The following is a 14,905-nucleotide window of genomic DNA, read 5'->3' on the forward strand; positions in this document are numbered from 1 at the left end:
TGAATAATGTGTGGTAAAAAAATTGTATCTTTATCATTGGACATGGGGTTGTCAAATGAAACCAAAGTTTTTGACCTTGACCTTTGACCTAGGAAGTTGTACATAAATTATGACAAGCCCTCTGGTGTTGGTTTATATACATATCAAGTATAAACTTTGAAATCATTATGGTTCTAAAGATATAGAGCGGACACGATCTTTACCATAGGACATGGGGTTGTCAACTAAAACCAAAGTTTTTGACCTTGACCTTTGACCTAGGAAGTTGAACATACATTATGACACACCCTCTGGTGTTGGTTAATATACATGTCAAGTATAAACTTTGAAATCATAACGGTTCTCTAGATATAGAGCGTACTCGATTTGTTACGGACAGATGGACGGACGGACAGACTGATCACTATAGGGTGGCCACCATTTGGCGGGGCCCTAATAATATTCAAGATAATAACCAAAATCTGCAAAATTTCCTTAAAATTACCAATTCAGTGGCAGCAATCCAACAATGGGTTGTTAGATTCATCTGAAAATTTCAGGGCTGATAGAACTTCACCTAATAAACACTTTTACCCCACGTCAGATTAGCTCTAAATGCTTTGTTTTTTGAGATATAAGCCAAAAACTGCATTTTACCACTATGTTCTATTTTTAGCCATGGTGGCCATGTTTTTTGACGAAACAGAAAATAAAAAACAAAGTTTATTCTAGATACCCTGAGCATCATTCAGCTTAAGTTTGGTTGGAATTGGTTCAGTAGTTTCAGAGAAGACGATTTTTTAAAGTTAGAAAACATGATGAACAAATTGTGAAAAATTGTCCTTAAAGGGCAATAACTCTTTAAGGGGTCAATTGACAATTTCGGTCATATAAAACTTATTTGTAGATCTTACTTTGCTGAACATATTTTCTGTTTGCAGTTTATCTTTATCATTAATATTATTCAAGATAATAACCAAAAACTGCAAAATTTCCTTAAAATTACCAATTTAGTGGCAGCAACCCAACAATGGGTTATTAGATACATCTGAAAATTTCAGGGCTGATAGAACTTTACCTTATACACACTTTTACACGACGTCAGATTTGCTTTGGTTTTTGAGATATAAGCCAAATACTGCATTTTACCCCTATGTTCTAATTTAAGCCATGGCGGCCATGTTTTTTGACGAAACAGAAAATAAAACACAAACTTTATTCTAGATACCCTAAGGATCATTCAGCTTAAGTTTTGTTGGAATTGGTTCAGTAGTTTCAGAGGAGAAGATGTTTGAAATAGTTTACACCAGACGGATGGACGACGACCGACAACAACGATAATGGACGACGATGGATGCCAAGTGATGGCTAAAGCTCACAGTTCCTTCGGAACGGTGAGCAAAGAAGAGACAGAAGAATACACAGGTTAACCAATATACCCTCTAACTCCTTCAGAGTAGAGTTCAACTATATTTAAAACATCAACACAAATTTCTGTAATAGTTTACTTCTATTCCTATAATTAAGTTCATATATACATCGTATTCTTAATTTATTTTTACAATTCATTTACAAATGGTCTAAAAATAAATATTTCAATCTGTTAATCTGGTCCACTTTTCACTTGTCAACCATAGTCTCTTTGCTATATTTTCATTATTTGCATTTCCTGTAACTTCCTTTTCTTCCATATTACTGTAAAAGAAAGTTAAATCAAAATGAATGGTCCTTTTTTCTGCAAAATACCACAAATAATAATAAAAATAAAAAAAAGCTTGTAAAAAATTAAATTTTATATCATCTGACAAATGAATGCAAGATGTGACATACTTATGTAGTGATTTATTATCTTACTTTTTTTATAAGTGTTGCATAGTATTCTTATCCTAAAAATAAACAATAATAAACCCAAACCATAGTTTTTGTTTTTAAAATACAATATACATGTTTTCAGTTAGTGCTGATGATACACATGTGATATAAAAATTATTCGTTGTGTACTATAAATTTCTTGTCAATTACGGTTTAAGGGTATGGGAATGAACAGTTATCAAAATATTTAATAATTAATGATATGAAGGGGTGGGGTATGTACCCTAGGAACAAAATCTATAGTGAACTAGAGAAGTCTTATAAAACCAGTTCTTTATATATTAGGATTTGGGATGGTGGTCTAAATCATTTTTTAGATATTTGAGGCCTTAGAATGGTACCCCTTAGGTTGCAAAACCATGTTTAAGAATGGCCTCAGTCACCAGGTCACTTTAAAGCAAATTTGAAAGCAACAGCAATCCACATAACAAATTTTAAAACATTTTCATAGGTCACAACCGTCACAGGTCCTTTTAAATGAAACGTCAGGTCAGATTTGACCATGCTGCAGCTACAAATTTAATGGTTAATTATATAAGGGGGTGGTGACAGACCCCAAGGGGCAAACCATTAGGTGCACTGAAAAAGTATTAAATATATATGGCTTAGGGATGGACATATGAAAAATCAATTACTTGACATTGAAAGTCAAAGGTCAAGGTAATCTTCAATGGTACATGACACATAGTCTTGAGGTGCTTAACCAATTTGCCAAATATCAATAAACAGCTGCGCCATGAGCGCATGATACGCCCGTCGTCTTGTGTGTGAATTTTTATGCAATAAGCATAAATAGTTTCTGACATACGGCGTGACATGCGAAAACCCCCTTTTTTTTTTACAAAAAACTCAATATCTCTAAAATAAAATTTTGAATCAAAACCAAAAAGTATACAGATCTTTAGATTAATATAACTAAGAAGTGTGTAAAATTTTAAGAATAAACATAAATCGTTTTTGAGATACGGCGTGACATGTGAAAACCCCCCTTTTAAAAAAAAATCAATATCTCAAAAATAAAATTTTGAATCAAAACCAAAAAGTATACAGATCTTTAGATTCATATAACTAAGAAGTGTGTAAAATTTTAAGCAATAATCATAAATCGTTTTTGAGATACGGCGCGACATGTGAAAAACCCCTCCCCCTTTTTTTACAAAAAACTCAATAACTCAAAAATAAAATTTTGAATCATCACCAAAAAGTATACAGATCTTAAGGTTAATATAACTAAGAAGTGTGTAAAGTTTTAAGCAATAATCATAAACTGTTTTTGAGATACGGCACGACATGTGAAAAACCCCTCCCCCTTTTTTAACAAAATACTCAATATCTCTAAAATAAAATTTTGAATCATCACCAAAAAGTATACAGATCTTAAGATTAATATAACTAAGAAGTGTGTAAAGTTTTAAGCAATAATCATAAATTGTTTTTGAGATACGGCGCGACATGTGAAAAAAACACACACCTGTTTTAGTTACTAAGCCGTAACTCAAAAAGTTTTAACCTTATTTTCACCAAAAAGTATACAGATCGTTTGACCATCATAAGAAACAACTATGTTAAGTTTCATGAAAATTGGATAAGTCATTCTCAAGTTACGGTGCAACATGTTTACGCCGGACAGACAGACGGACAACAACAAATGGAAGTTTTTAACGACCTTGACTGGATATACATCCCTCGCACGGTCGGCTCGGTGCCCGAAAGTGTTTGGTGAGCATTTAAATAATTTTGTGCCATCGGTCAGGAACAGGTGGAGGACGCCATTTTGGTAGGCCGCCATCTTGGTTTTGTGAGTTGTTTTGGTTTTTCTTTTGTTGACTATTTTGATGTTATGTCTTCACAACGGCTGCTTTCAGGGCCAGATTGGTCAGCTTGGCAGCCCGCTAACCTCGATGATGGAGTACTGGCAGATGAGTCTCGGACGTAGTATTAACGATGACAGGAAGCATTATCAGGACCAAAGTCGTGAGACAGTGAAATGGTGGTCCATCATCTAACACCTAGGATACAGCCCTCGGACGTCACTCGGCATACCACTCCCCCATCCATAATGGGTTTTGGAGTGTATGTTGACGCGGGAATTAGCCTTACACGGATTATAGTCTAATGTAGTCTGTACAGCGTTGGATTGGTTTCTGTCATCGAAAGTAGTAAGTCGTTGATCCATCTAACTGTAAACCCTCATCGAATATAGCGGGTAAAGGAGAGCTGACCCAGCACGTCCGTTCAGTTGTAATGACTGAGACGTGACTGTAATGAACAGACGGACAGACAGACACCGGACCTTTGTATACAATAATACGTCCTGTCAAAAATTGATGGGCGTATAAAAACCTACATCAAAGGAGTAAGTAATTATGTTTGATACATGAAAATGTCCAATAAAATCTATTATTCAAGCATTTAGGCTAAAGTTCAAGCTCATGAAGGTCGTGATAACACACAAAACACTGTTTTATGTAATACAGTTTCATGCCAGATATCATATATTACCTTACCTCCTATACATTTCTAGGAATATGATTGGTTAAAAGCAACCATGTGGAGACCATGTATATTTCATATAGGGTTAGTAGGCGGGGCTTATTTCAATACACAGTTAGTTATGGTGTTACATCCCTTTGTAAAAACAACACAGTGCTGAGGAAAAATTTGAAAGGTTTCAACAGACAAAGAAATTGATGATGAACGACTGAAATAAATTCATAAAACACATTTAAAGCTAACAAGTTGTTATTGTGGCATTTGTTTGTGTATAGACCAATGGAAGTAGGTTCTTAATACTAAGTATTGAAGACTTAATCACTTTGATAGGCCACTAGTCTAAATACCACATGTTAAGATAGTTGGTAAGATAAATTCGTTACACAGTGTGCTAGTGACCTAATACCATATATATGGGGTCAGTAAATTCCATATGGGGATTTGACTGACCCCATATATATCGTATTAGGTCACTAGCACACTATGTAACTAATATTATGTCAAAAGATAAAAAAAGTTTTAGCCCAGACAAGGTTGTATGAGAACCAAAAGAACCAGAAGGAAGAATAGATGGTACTTAAACTTTGTCTAGGGGAGACATATTGACTATTTCATCATAAAGATATCAGGAGGCATTAATCTTTGACTTTTATATTGAATAGAAGAAAATAAGAGATACAAAATGGAATTCGGACATAACATCACTGAAATCTAGGTATTAGTTTAGGACTTGCTGATGGAAAAACTTACTACCTATCCTATGTTAATATGAAAAATCATTTGTTTGCTTGAGGGAAACCCAGAAATCATTTGAATCAATAAATGAAATTTGAGATGAACAAGGAAATTCATTAGGTAATAACAAAATTCTGAATGGTTAAATATTATAAGATTGAGGCAGCAGGTAAACATTTTTCTAATGATTTTAAATCAATAGATTTGGATTATCAAACATTGGCCACTAAAGCATAACCCATTAAATCCTGTTATATACATCTTTATATTTTTTTTCTTAACATGTTTACATCAACTTACTAAAAAAGTTTACCAGTTGTATTTCTGACATCATGTCCAATAGCACAATACACTGGTGTAGCTGAACCCTCTTCCAATGTTCTCATCACCACATAATTAATCGGTTTCATAAAAAAACTAGAAATATACGACTTGTTAACACTAAGATGACGTCCTAATTCTGATTTTGTAATTCCCGGATATACAGCATTAACAGTTACTCCTGTATCTACAATAGCAAGTGTATAAATACATAAAGGTTTGCTACAAATTCTAGACATCCATATACTTCTGATGTTTTTCAACTTCAGCTATATGAAGAATCTTAATTCAAGGAACCTAACATTAGAAAGGCATTTTATAAATTTTCTTGTGCTTCACTGCATTATTATCAAATCAACAAAAATTGCTATATGTGCTTATTTTCCAGTATTGAGTAGAAACAAATAGATTAAGTCTTTGAGAACCTAACTCTCAAATAAACAATTTCTTTCTTTTAATCTGCCATCATGTATATGCATGAACATTTTGTTATTACACTTTAATCAAATATAAATTATCAATGTTTTTAACCTGTCTGTTCCAACATTTGGTTAATCTACAAAAGATGGTACTGTACTGTTAACGGCAATTCTGTGGTCAAGACTCTGGGTGATTTGATCCAGGTATAAACATTTTTTTTATTGTTTGAGACCACATGTAGAAGTTGATGTCTTTTCAGGTTTTTGTAAGTTGTTGAATTGCTGTCTCTTTGATGTGGTCATTTTTTAATGCTACTTTCTATACATTTGTACAACTTAATGGTGGTCAGTTTCAATAAAGGAGAAAAGTGGAGTACTAATCAAACTGTCAAACTCTTTTTCTGCAAATGACCAGAGCTTCTTTCAAACCCCTACCATAATGCATATTGGCTATAGTGGCTTGAACAGGTGATGTTGAACACTTTCTTTGAGTTGACCATTCAGCCACAGAACCCCCTGTATCAGTTTTCATCATACATGATTTTCATATATTAACTACTGTTATCACGTTTCAAATGTGATTCTGAGCCACAGAACCTCTTGTCCTTATTTTCATAGTGCATCTTCAGATATGAACTATCATTTTTATGCACCTGTCCTAAGTCAGGAGCCTGTTGTTCAGTGGTTGTCGTATTTTGGAGTGTTTCATAGGCGTTTCTCGTTTATCGTTTCTGTTACAGATTAGACCGTTGGTTTTCCTGTTTGAAGTGTTTTACACTAGTCATTTTGGGACTATTTATAGATTGCTGTTTGGTGTGAGCCAAGGCTCCATGTTGAGGGCCGTACTTTGACCTATAATTGTTAACTTTTTATACATTGTGACTTGGATGGAGAGTTGTCTCATTGGCACTCATACCACATCTTCTTATTTATATCAAGTTCAAAAAATAATTATGAAGCAAGTGCATTGATAACAGATCTACTTTTTTTCAAACTTACCATCCAACCTTTTAGCTAATTCTTTTGTAAATAACATAATTGCAAGTTGACTCTGGTCATAAGCTTTTCCAGCATCATAATTTGTATCACTATTTAAATCTTCAAAGTTAATTTTTCCTTTTTTCTGTGATATAGCTGTTAAATTTACAATTCTACTAGGAGCACATCTCTTTAATTTGTCCAACAACAAATTTGTGAGTAGAAAATGACCTGAAATATATAAAAATGAATTAGATACTTGATTTTAGACCTCTTCTTCACTACAGACCTCCATCACATTCAAAATCAGGTATGTAAGTATAAATTTGAGCAAATAACATATTCTAAGAAATATTGAACAGATGCACCCAATTGCAATCAATTTCTGAATCTTTCTTTTCTTTTTTGTAAAAAACAAAATTTATTACCTGTGTTGAGCATGTAAATTTGACAGTGAACAGTATAATTAATGACTTGTGTTAAAGCACCCTTACTTATCTTTAGAAAAGTTACTGATTCTTTGAAGAAGAATGACCTTCACAATGTCTTGACACTTTAAATTATATTTAGCATTTTGATAATTTACTTTGTCAATAAACAGACAATTTAAAGTTCTGAAAAAAAGACATTGTTCAGATCACATAAATATAGAGCCATTTTGAATTGCTTAGAACAACAAATGTTTGATTACTACAATATAAGCGAAAATAAAACAACACCTACCTCAAAAAATGCTGTTTTGATGTGATTAAATCCAAATTTGAATTGTAGAAGTAACATAATAGCCTGCAGTTTGGTAGTTTACATCTGTATGACATCACGTTTAGCCATATGTTAATGGGCCGAAATAATTCATGAAGTTTCACAGAATTTTAATTTATTTCAAATTTATGATTTTTTACAAGCTCTAACGTAAAAAAATTTTTAAATGCATTAGAATTGGAATAACAGTACTGTAGTTGAAGAGTTGATGTTTTTTTTTACATATATGGTTATTTAAATACACATCATTTTTGTTACATGAATATTACATATCTGAGTATAACATATCATTAATAAATTGCATAACATTGGCTGGATAGGCATTATTAGGATCTAAAGAATGTTCACTGCACTAGTTTGTATACCCTTTAATTTTAGCATAAGGCTTTTAATTGCATTTCATGCAATTTTTACTCCTAAACTGTAGCTTCATACACTTACATGTATAAATGAAATAAATAAATTCAATAATCATTAATTACAATAAACCCAATAAATGGGAAACTTATCAAAAATCTGTCAGCTAATGTTATTTTATAAACTATTTTTTGTCTGAATTATTGTTTTTTTTCTTCTTCCAGGTGTATTGGTAAGTACATTTGGTATTGTCGTAAATACCGCACACATGACGTTCACTATGTACCGCGATTTGTTACTTGACGTGTTACTATGGCTTTCTAATACATCTATCAAATAGTCAAGACGTCTTTTCTTTCTATTAACCACTTTATGATAGGTATTAAGGTTCTCCTTTCACTCCATATTTTTTTTAAAGCAGATATGAAAATAATTGAAACATATATATAGTCAACTTATATTATTCATTATCAAGTTGTTATCAATTTAATATTTGTTTGTCCTAATTCAGGCATCTCAGAAGTGCTTGTCACTGTGTCTTTGAGGAGCCTTGAAAAGATGGTTGTTATTTTTCAAATAAAGAAATTATTTAAAAATTTTGCTGTACAATGAATTATTTGTCTTGCTCTTTGTCAAATTCAGACAATAATCAATTTAATGCCAAATTTTTCCATATAAAACTACCACAAAATAAAATTTAAAGTACAAAAAAATATAATTTTTACAAAATGTTTTTTTTATTGACATTGTTAAACAACCATTCTAATATGACGTTCTTCAAACGCTTTGAGTGCACACCCGTTGTAAAATATGAATATATTGTTAGTCAGCTGATCGTCAACGTCATGGATTGTTTGGGCTGTTCCAATGAATCCAATCTTACTCCCACGTCGTTTGCTTTTTATGAATGAATTACCCGAGGTTAGACATTGTAAATGACGTCATTGAATGATGACATTACAATATAAGCATTCTACCGGAAAATGCATGAATTTAAAACTGAAAGTCGTCAAAACAAGAAAACATAAACAACCAATGATACGAATTTGTTGAAAGCCCATTTTCTTGAAAAAAAGTAAGCTAATCAATCAATTTCGTCCAAACCTATCTAGTATGTTATTGTTAATCATTTCAGCATGTCAATCAGTTTCCTTCGTATTTTACGTCAATATTAATAGTGTGTTCAATTACGGGATCAGCAAACATTTCCCTTCACCTAGAGCGCTTTGAAACTAAAGAATTGCTGTATTTGTCCTATTAGAATAGAAATAATCCATGGGGTCATGAATTTATATTGATTTTACCACAGGTTGTCCCTTTATGCGGATATTTTACCCCTTGCTATCGCTCGTGGTAAAATATTTCGCATAAAGGGCCATCCCGTGGTAAAATCACCATAAATTCAAGACCCCATGAATTATTTCTTATCTAAATTTAGACAAGCTCAAAACTAGAATAGCAGTAATACATTTAATATAATAATTTTAAAAGTTTTTGTCCTTCAGACAGAAAAAAAAGTTATCCTCCTTGATTAAATAAAAATGTTTAAGTACAAATGTATATTACATGTATTCTCAAAAGTTACATCCTTATTTACATGAACTGACATGACAATTGAATCAGCTGAAAGAAAACTATTATTGTTTAATCCTTACCTAAATAATTCACTCCTAGTTGCATTTCAAAACCATCTTTAGTAATTTGTTTTGGACATCTCATTATCCCTGCATTATTGATTAATATATCTAAACGACTTTCATCTGAAAGAAAAAAATAACCAATGAAAAAAAATAATGAATTATTTCAGAAATGTTTGGAAGACCAATTATGATTTTTGTGTGTTTTCGAAAACTTTATGCAAGAGAAATGCCTTTCAGTTAATATCTAATATTATATAGTTGGCATGCTAATGTCAAAGTCCATACATTTATTATTTAATAATCCTAATAACAATTTCATTAAAGAGGGAGTCTTTTTTATAAAAGTCTGCACACTATTTCTAATAATAGCAATAAATACAGTAAGGATAATTTGACTCCATAATAAGTATTTCCTATTAAATGTCATATTATATTATATATAAATATTAAATATATAAACCAACACGGCAAAACTCAGTAAAAAAATGTGTCTAGAATATGCCAATTCATAAATCTAAATCTCAGTATAAAAGAAAAGGTCAAAATTTCTATACAGAGACTCAACCAGATATTTTGACAAAATTGTAATTTTTAACTACCGTAGATTGATTGATGGCTTAACTCCAGCAGAACTTAAATTAGTGTATTGAACTAATTCTATAGAATCTACATACCTCCTTACAGGTGCTTGGAATTCTCTGAGTCTGGCATTAGGACCAATGAACAAAGCCTGTTCCTTCGGTTGTCAAACATGAACGAATATACATTTTTTGCAATCATTTAATTGAAATCCCCAAACCTGTTATGCGAGTTATTTCTCTTAGAGCACATTAGAAACCCTTGAACTTTTTTGAAGGGTTTGTCATTCGCCTTTTCTGAGAAATAATTCTGGGCCTTAACTATGTACATTTAGTGAAATTTTAATCAAAATTCTTTCCCATTTTCTCCTTATTATCCGCTATGAAGAAGCTGCTCACCCTGAACTTACTTGAAGTATTAACTTCCAGACAATCAATATATTGGACAAACTGCATATATTTTTTCCCCAAATTAAAACAGGTTACATGTATTTGCATTATACTATTATACCATAAAAAAAAAACTTGAATTTATATATGGTGAACCAACACCTGAAGTGGTAATCGTGCGGTTGGGTAATAGTGGGTGGATACTGACAGGTATTCACAGTTGTCTTTCACTAGATAAGTTAATAAAACGATAATAAAGACAATATAATACCATAATTATAACTTACTTTTATTAAAATCCTCTGCAAATTCTCTTATAGAATCCAATGATGCCAAATCGAGATGTTTGCAAAACACTTTTTTATTCCAAGTATTTTTTATAATTTCTTCTTTTGCATCCTCACATTTTTTCATGTCTCTACATGCCATTATAACTTTACCACCTGAAAATATATTTTCACTGTTATGTTTTTAAATCTTTCACTTTTCAGTTATGTCTGTTTGTTAAGAAATGTATTGAGGGATTGGAAGGCACTTTTTTCCCTTAACTTCAGCTTCAAAAAAGCTTGTTTTTGTGTTGTTAGGTTGCAGTCTCATCTACACACACTCAACAAATCCATTTTTTTCATATTAAATATTGAAAAACCATCGATAATCTATTAATATACCTACCCCTAGCTGCTAACATGCCAGCTGTTTGGTAACCAATACCACAATTAGCTCCAGTCACTATTACTGTTCTCCCATGAATTCTCTCATCTCCGTTGAATGTAATCCCGTGTGCTTTTCTGTACATTAGAATGGAATAAGTTAATGTTATGTCACAGCATATTTATATGTTTTTGATACTTCTATGCAGGAGAACCAATTATGTCTACATATGTTACATGTTCAATTTGTTGTAATTCTTATCATGATAATGTCTCCATGCAATTTCTTCTAATGAAAAGTCTTTGGTGAACATTTCAGTTTAAAGTAATACAAAAGTACAGTTTAACCCATGATCATTTACCTCCTGGTACAAAATGTATATTAAATATCCACACACATATGGTTTTATCAGAACAAGAGGCTCTTAGAGCCTGAATCGCTCACCTGTATTTCAGAGGAGAAGATTTTTAAATGTTAGCAAACTTGATGAACAAATTGTGTAAAATTGTCTTTAAAGGGCAATAACTCCTTAAGAGGTCAATTGACAATTTTGGTCATATTAACTTTTTTGCAGATCTTACTTTGCTGAACATTATTGCTGCTTACAGTTTATATATATCTATAATAATATTCAAAATAATAACAAAAAACTGCAAAATTTTGTTAAAAAACTACCAATTCGGTGGCAGCAACCCAACAATGGGTTGTTCGATTCATCTGAAAATTTCAGAGCTGATAGATCATGACCAATTGAACAATTTTTACCCCATGTCAGATTTGCTCTAAAAGCTTTAGTTTTTGAGATATAAGCCAAAAACTGCATTTGACCCCTATGTTCTATTTTTAGGCATGGCGGCCATGTTTTTTGATGGATCAAAACTTCGGATACAATTTATAAACTAGATACCCTAAGAAACATTTAGTTAAAGTTTGAAGGTATTTGGCCCAGTAGTTTCAGAGGAAAAGATTTTTGAAATAGTTTACGACGACGGATGCCAAGTGATGGCATAAGCTCACATGGGGCCCTTTGGGCCCCGGTGAGCTAAAAACTCATAAGGATATTTAAATCTCATTTAAGAATATTTTAAGTACTATTAAGGTTTAAAAATTATCTCCACTACTTATCCCTTATTTGTTCTCCTTCCATGCATTGTTTATGGACTTACCGTTTCAAGATAATTATCATTCCACCAATTGCTCCAATGGTAAAGGAATAAGTAATTGCTTTAGATGAAAATGAAGACATTTTACTGCAACTATAGAAGACTACTGGTATAAACTATATTTCTATGTTAAATACTTCAATCTGAAAAAAAAAAGAAACCTAAATCTATCAAGGAGTCACCTTATGTCATATCTAGATATGTGTTCAATGGATGCACCACTTGCTTCTAATCTGATCATTATATTCAGGATTAGTAAAAGCACTGAGCATACTACACAATTGAAGTGCTAATTCCATTCTGAAGGTTTGCAAAGAAGCATTTTAAACATTGCTAATGAAGTAGGATACCTTCTCAGGGTATTGAGAAAGGGGTATTTTTAATCAATGATAGATATAAATGCATGACTTCCTTATAGAATATATATTTTACATATATTCTAAATTCACAATGATTTCTAATTTGATTCAAATTAGCCATTGTTTGCATAAGACATTTTACATGAAAATTATGCCCAACAGATAGATGGATGCATTTTTTATTTTTTAAATAGTATCAATGACATTTGAGTTCAAGTACCAAATTGTGACAAGAACTTACTATACAGCTACCAAATCTTTTTTCCAGATAATTTGATATCAATTTAGCATGTATATTTGTTTTTTGTTTATTGTTTTGTACATAAATCAAGCTGTTGGTTTTCTCATTTGAACTGTTTTAAATTTTGTCATGCAGGGGTCTTTTATAGCTTGCTATGCAGTTTGGGTTTTGCTCATTGTTGAAGGCTGTACAGTGACTTATAATTGCTTACATCCACATCCTTTTGGTCTCTGTTGGATAGTTGTCTCGTTAGCAATCATACCACATCTTCTTATTTTTATATAATATCAAATATAATTGCTATCTACATGGCTTATGAAGGATGGTGAAAAACCTGCCAATCATACCACATCTCATTATTTTTATACTGTCGAGATATAAGATATGTCTCTGAGAGTAAATAAGATTTTCTTTTTTTCTTTGGGGATGTCCTTGTTAACACTTCCACATTGAAGTGTTTGTTCATAGTGACAATTTAATTAGAACAACAGTTACATATCTAGACGCTGAACTTTTTACCTTAAGATTTCATTTGTAAACCATATTAGTAACAGTAGACCATCAATGACATGCCTTCAACTTATACCTGAGTAAAACTTATAAAATATCTGTAGTGTAATGTTATGCATCCAAGTTCATTATGTCAACCTGTTCCCTATTCTGGCACATGTCAATAATGTATGGTTGTCTTAAAATATAAGGGGAAATGGTACTGAAAACAATTTATAAATTTTTGTGAAGTTCCAAGAGAATTTCATTGAATGGAGAAAAATATAAAATTTCTGTATAAAAATAAGAAGATGTGGTATGATTGCCAATGAGACAACTCTCCACTTGATACCAAATGACTTAGAAGTTAGCAACTACATGTCACTGTATGGCCTTGAACAATTACATGGATTAGCAAAACCCATACCACATAGCAATTTATAAAAGGCGCAGAAATGACAATGTAAAAAATTTCAAAAAGAAAAACTAATGGCCTGATTTATGTACAAAACTTTAAAACGAAAAAAAACAAATACATGTATGATATACAGCAGCAAATGACAACAACTGATTTCCTTTAAATAATTCAAAATAAAAGAGAGGCAGGAGATACAGATCTAAAAACTCATAATTTGAAAACAAACTAACAATGCAATTGCAAAAAAACGAAAAACGACTAAAAGACAAACAGTTTACAAAACACTGAAAGAAAACTAGACATGCTAGACTACGCAACAATGTGTCATGAAATAGAAGTTCCTTCATAATATAAGTTCCAAATGGAAAAAATATTCTAGAATATTATTTCCACTGGAATAATTACAGGATATGTTCCTAACAGAATAAATGGTATAGAATGTTTGTTCCAACAGGAACATGTATTATGACATTGTTTATAACAAAGTTTCCAGTGGAACTTCTGTTAGGCGGAACAAATATACATTGACCCATGAACCTGGCCCAAAAACAGCAGATATCTCAGGTGCCCTGAGGGTAAGCAGATCCTGATCCACATGTTGCATCCCTCAACAGTTAATATGTTATTTTATTTCTTTAGGGTTTACTGTTATTGCACAAAAGCTTATTTATAGAAATGTAATGTTTAATCAGAGCATATAATGTCTTTAAATCAATCAACTGATTGATAAATAAACGAAATTAAAAAGCTGAACATTTATAACATGATAGGCTTTCAACACGTTGAATGTTGACAGTATGTAGAAGAAAAAAGTAGGAACATGTGAAAATTATATAAACCAACATCATGAACATGCAAGGTCAAGCTCAAAACTTTTAAAACAAACCAATTTACATCATGACTCTTATCACTCATTTTTTTGGGGTACCTGGTAAACGTGGTTATATTGCTCTTTTTGCAGTTTTAAACCATCACATTTTCATTGAAATAAAATTAAATGATGCAAACTTGCTTTCGCCCCATGGGTGCAAATAAATCTACACTTTACTGTATAAATTAC

General features: G+C 31.9%; 1 protein-coding gene across 2 annotated transcripts; it reads right to left on the reverse strand.

Annotated features, from left to right (window-relative positions):
- Window positions 1-1,466: 1,466 nt before the first annotated feature.
- Window positions 1,467-14,896, reverse strand: LOC127698614 (retinol dehydrogenase 13-like). Of its 2 annotated transcripts, none has more exons than XM_052202160.1 (8): window positions 14,774-14,896; window positions 12,342-12,481; window positions 11,197-11,312; window positions 10,812-10,967; window positions 9,572-9,676; window positions 6,819-7,028; window positions 5,380-5,587; window positions 1,467-1,674 (listed from the first exon to the last, which is right to left on the reverse strand). In XM_052202160.1, the coding sequence occupies exons 2-8, from the start codon at window positions 12,419-12,421 to the stop codon at window positions 1,575-1,577; spliced, it is 975 nt and encodes a 324-aa protein (XP_052058120.1). In that variant the 5' UTR covers window positions 12,422-12,481; window positions 14,774-14,896; the 3' UTR covers window positions 1,467-1,574. The 2 variants fall into 2 exon arrangements, with proteins under 2 accessions (XP_052058120.1, XP_052058121.1); XM_052202161.1 differs by having other exon boundaries at window positions 14,854-14,874.
- Window positions 14,897-14,905: the final 9 nt, after the last annotated feature.

The sequence above is a fragment of the Mytilus californianus genome, unplaced genomic scaffold, assembly GCF_021869535.1.
Source record: "Mytilus californianus isolate M0D057914Y unplaced genomic scaffold, xbMytCali1.0.p SCAF_4, whole genome shotgun sequence".
Taxonomy (NCBI): Eukaryota; Metazoa; Mollusca; class Bivalvia; order Mytilida; family Mytilidae; genus Mytilus; species Mytilus californianus.

Excerpts from the sequence above, each read along its gene's own strand:
- LOC127698614 (XM_052202160.1), bottom strand. The coding sequence starts at position 12,421 with ATGTCTTCATTTTCATCTAAAGCAATTACTTATTCCTTTACCATTGGA. Across the intron at positions 11,313-12,341 it reads ATGATAATTATCTTGAAACG|AAAAGCACACGGGATTACAT; the intron begins GTAAGTCCATAA and ends TCTAATGTACAG. Across the intron at positions 5,588-6,818 it reads ATTAGCTAAAAGGTTGGATG|ATACAGGAGTAACTGTTAAT; the intron begins GTAAGTTTGAAA and ends TTGCTATTGTAG.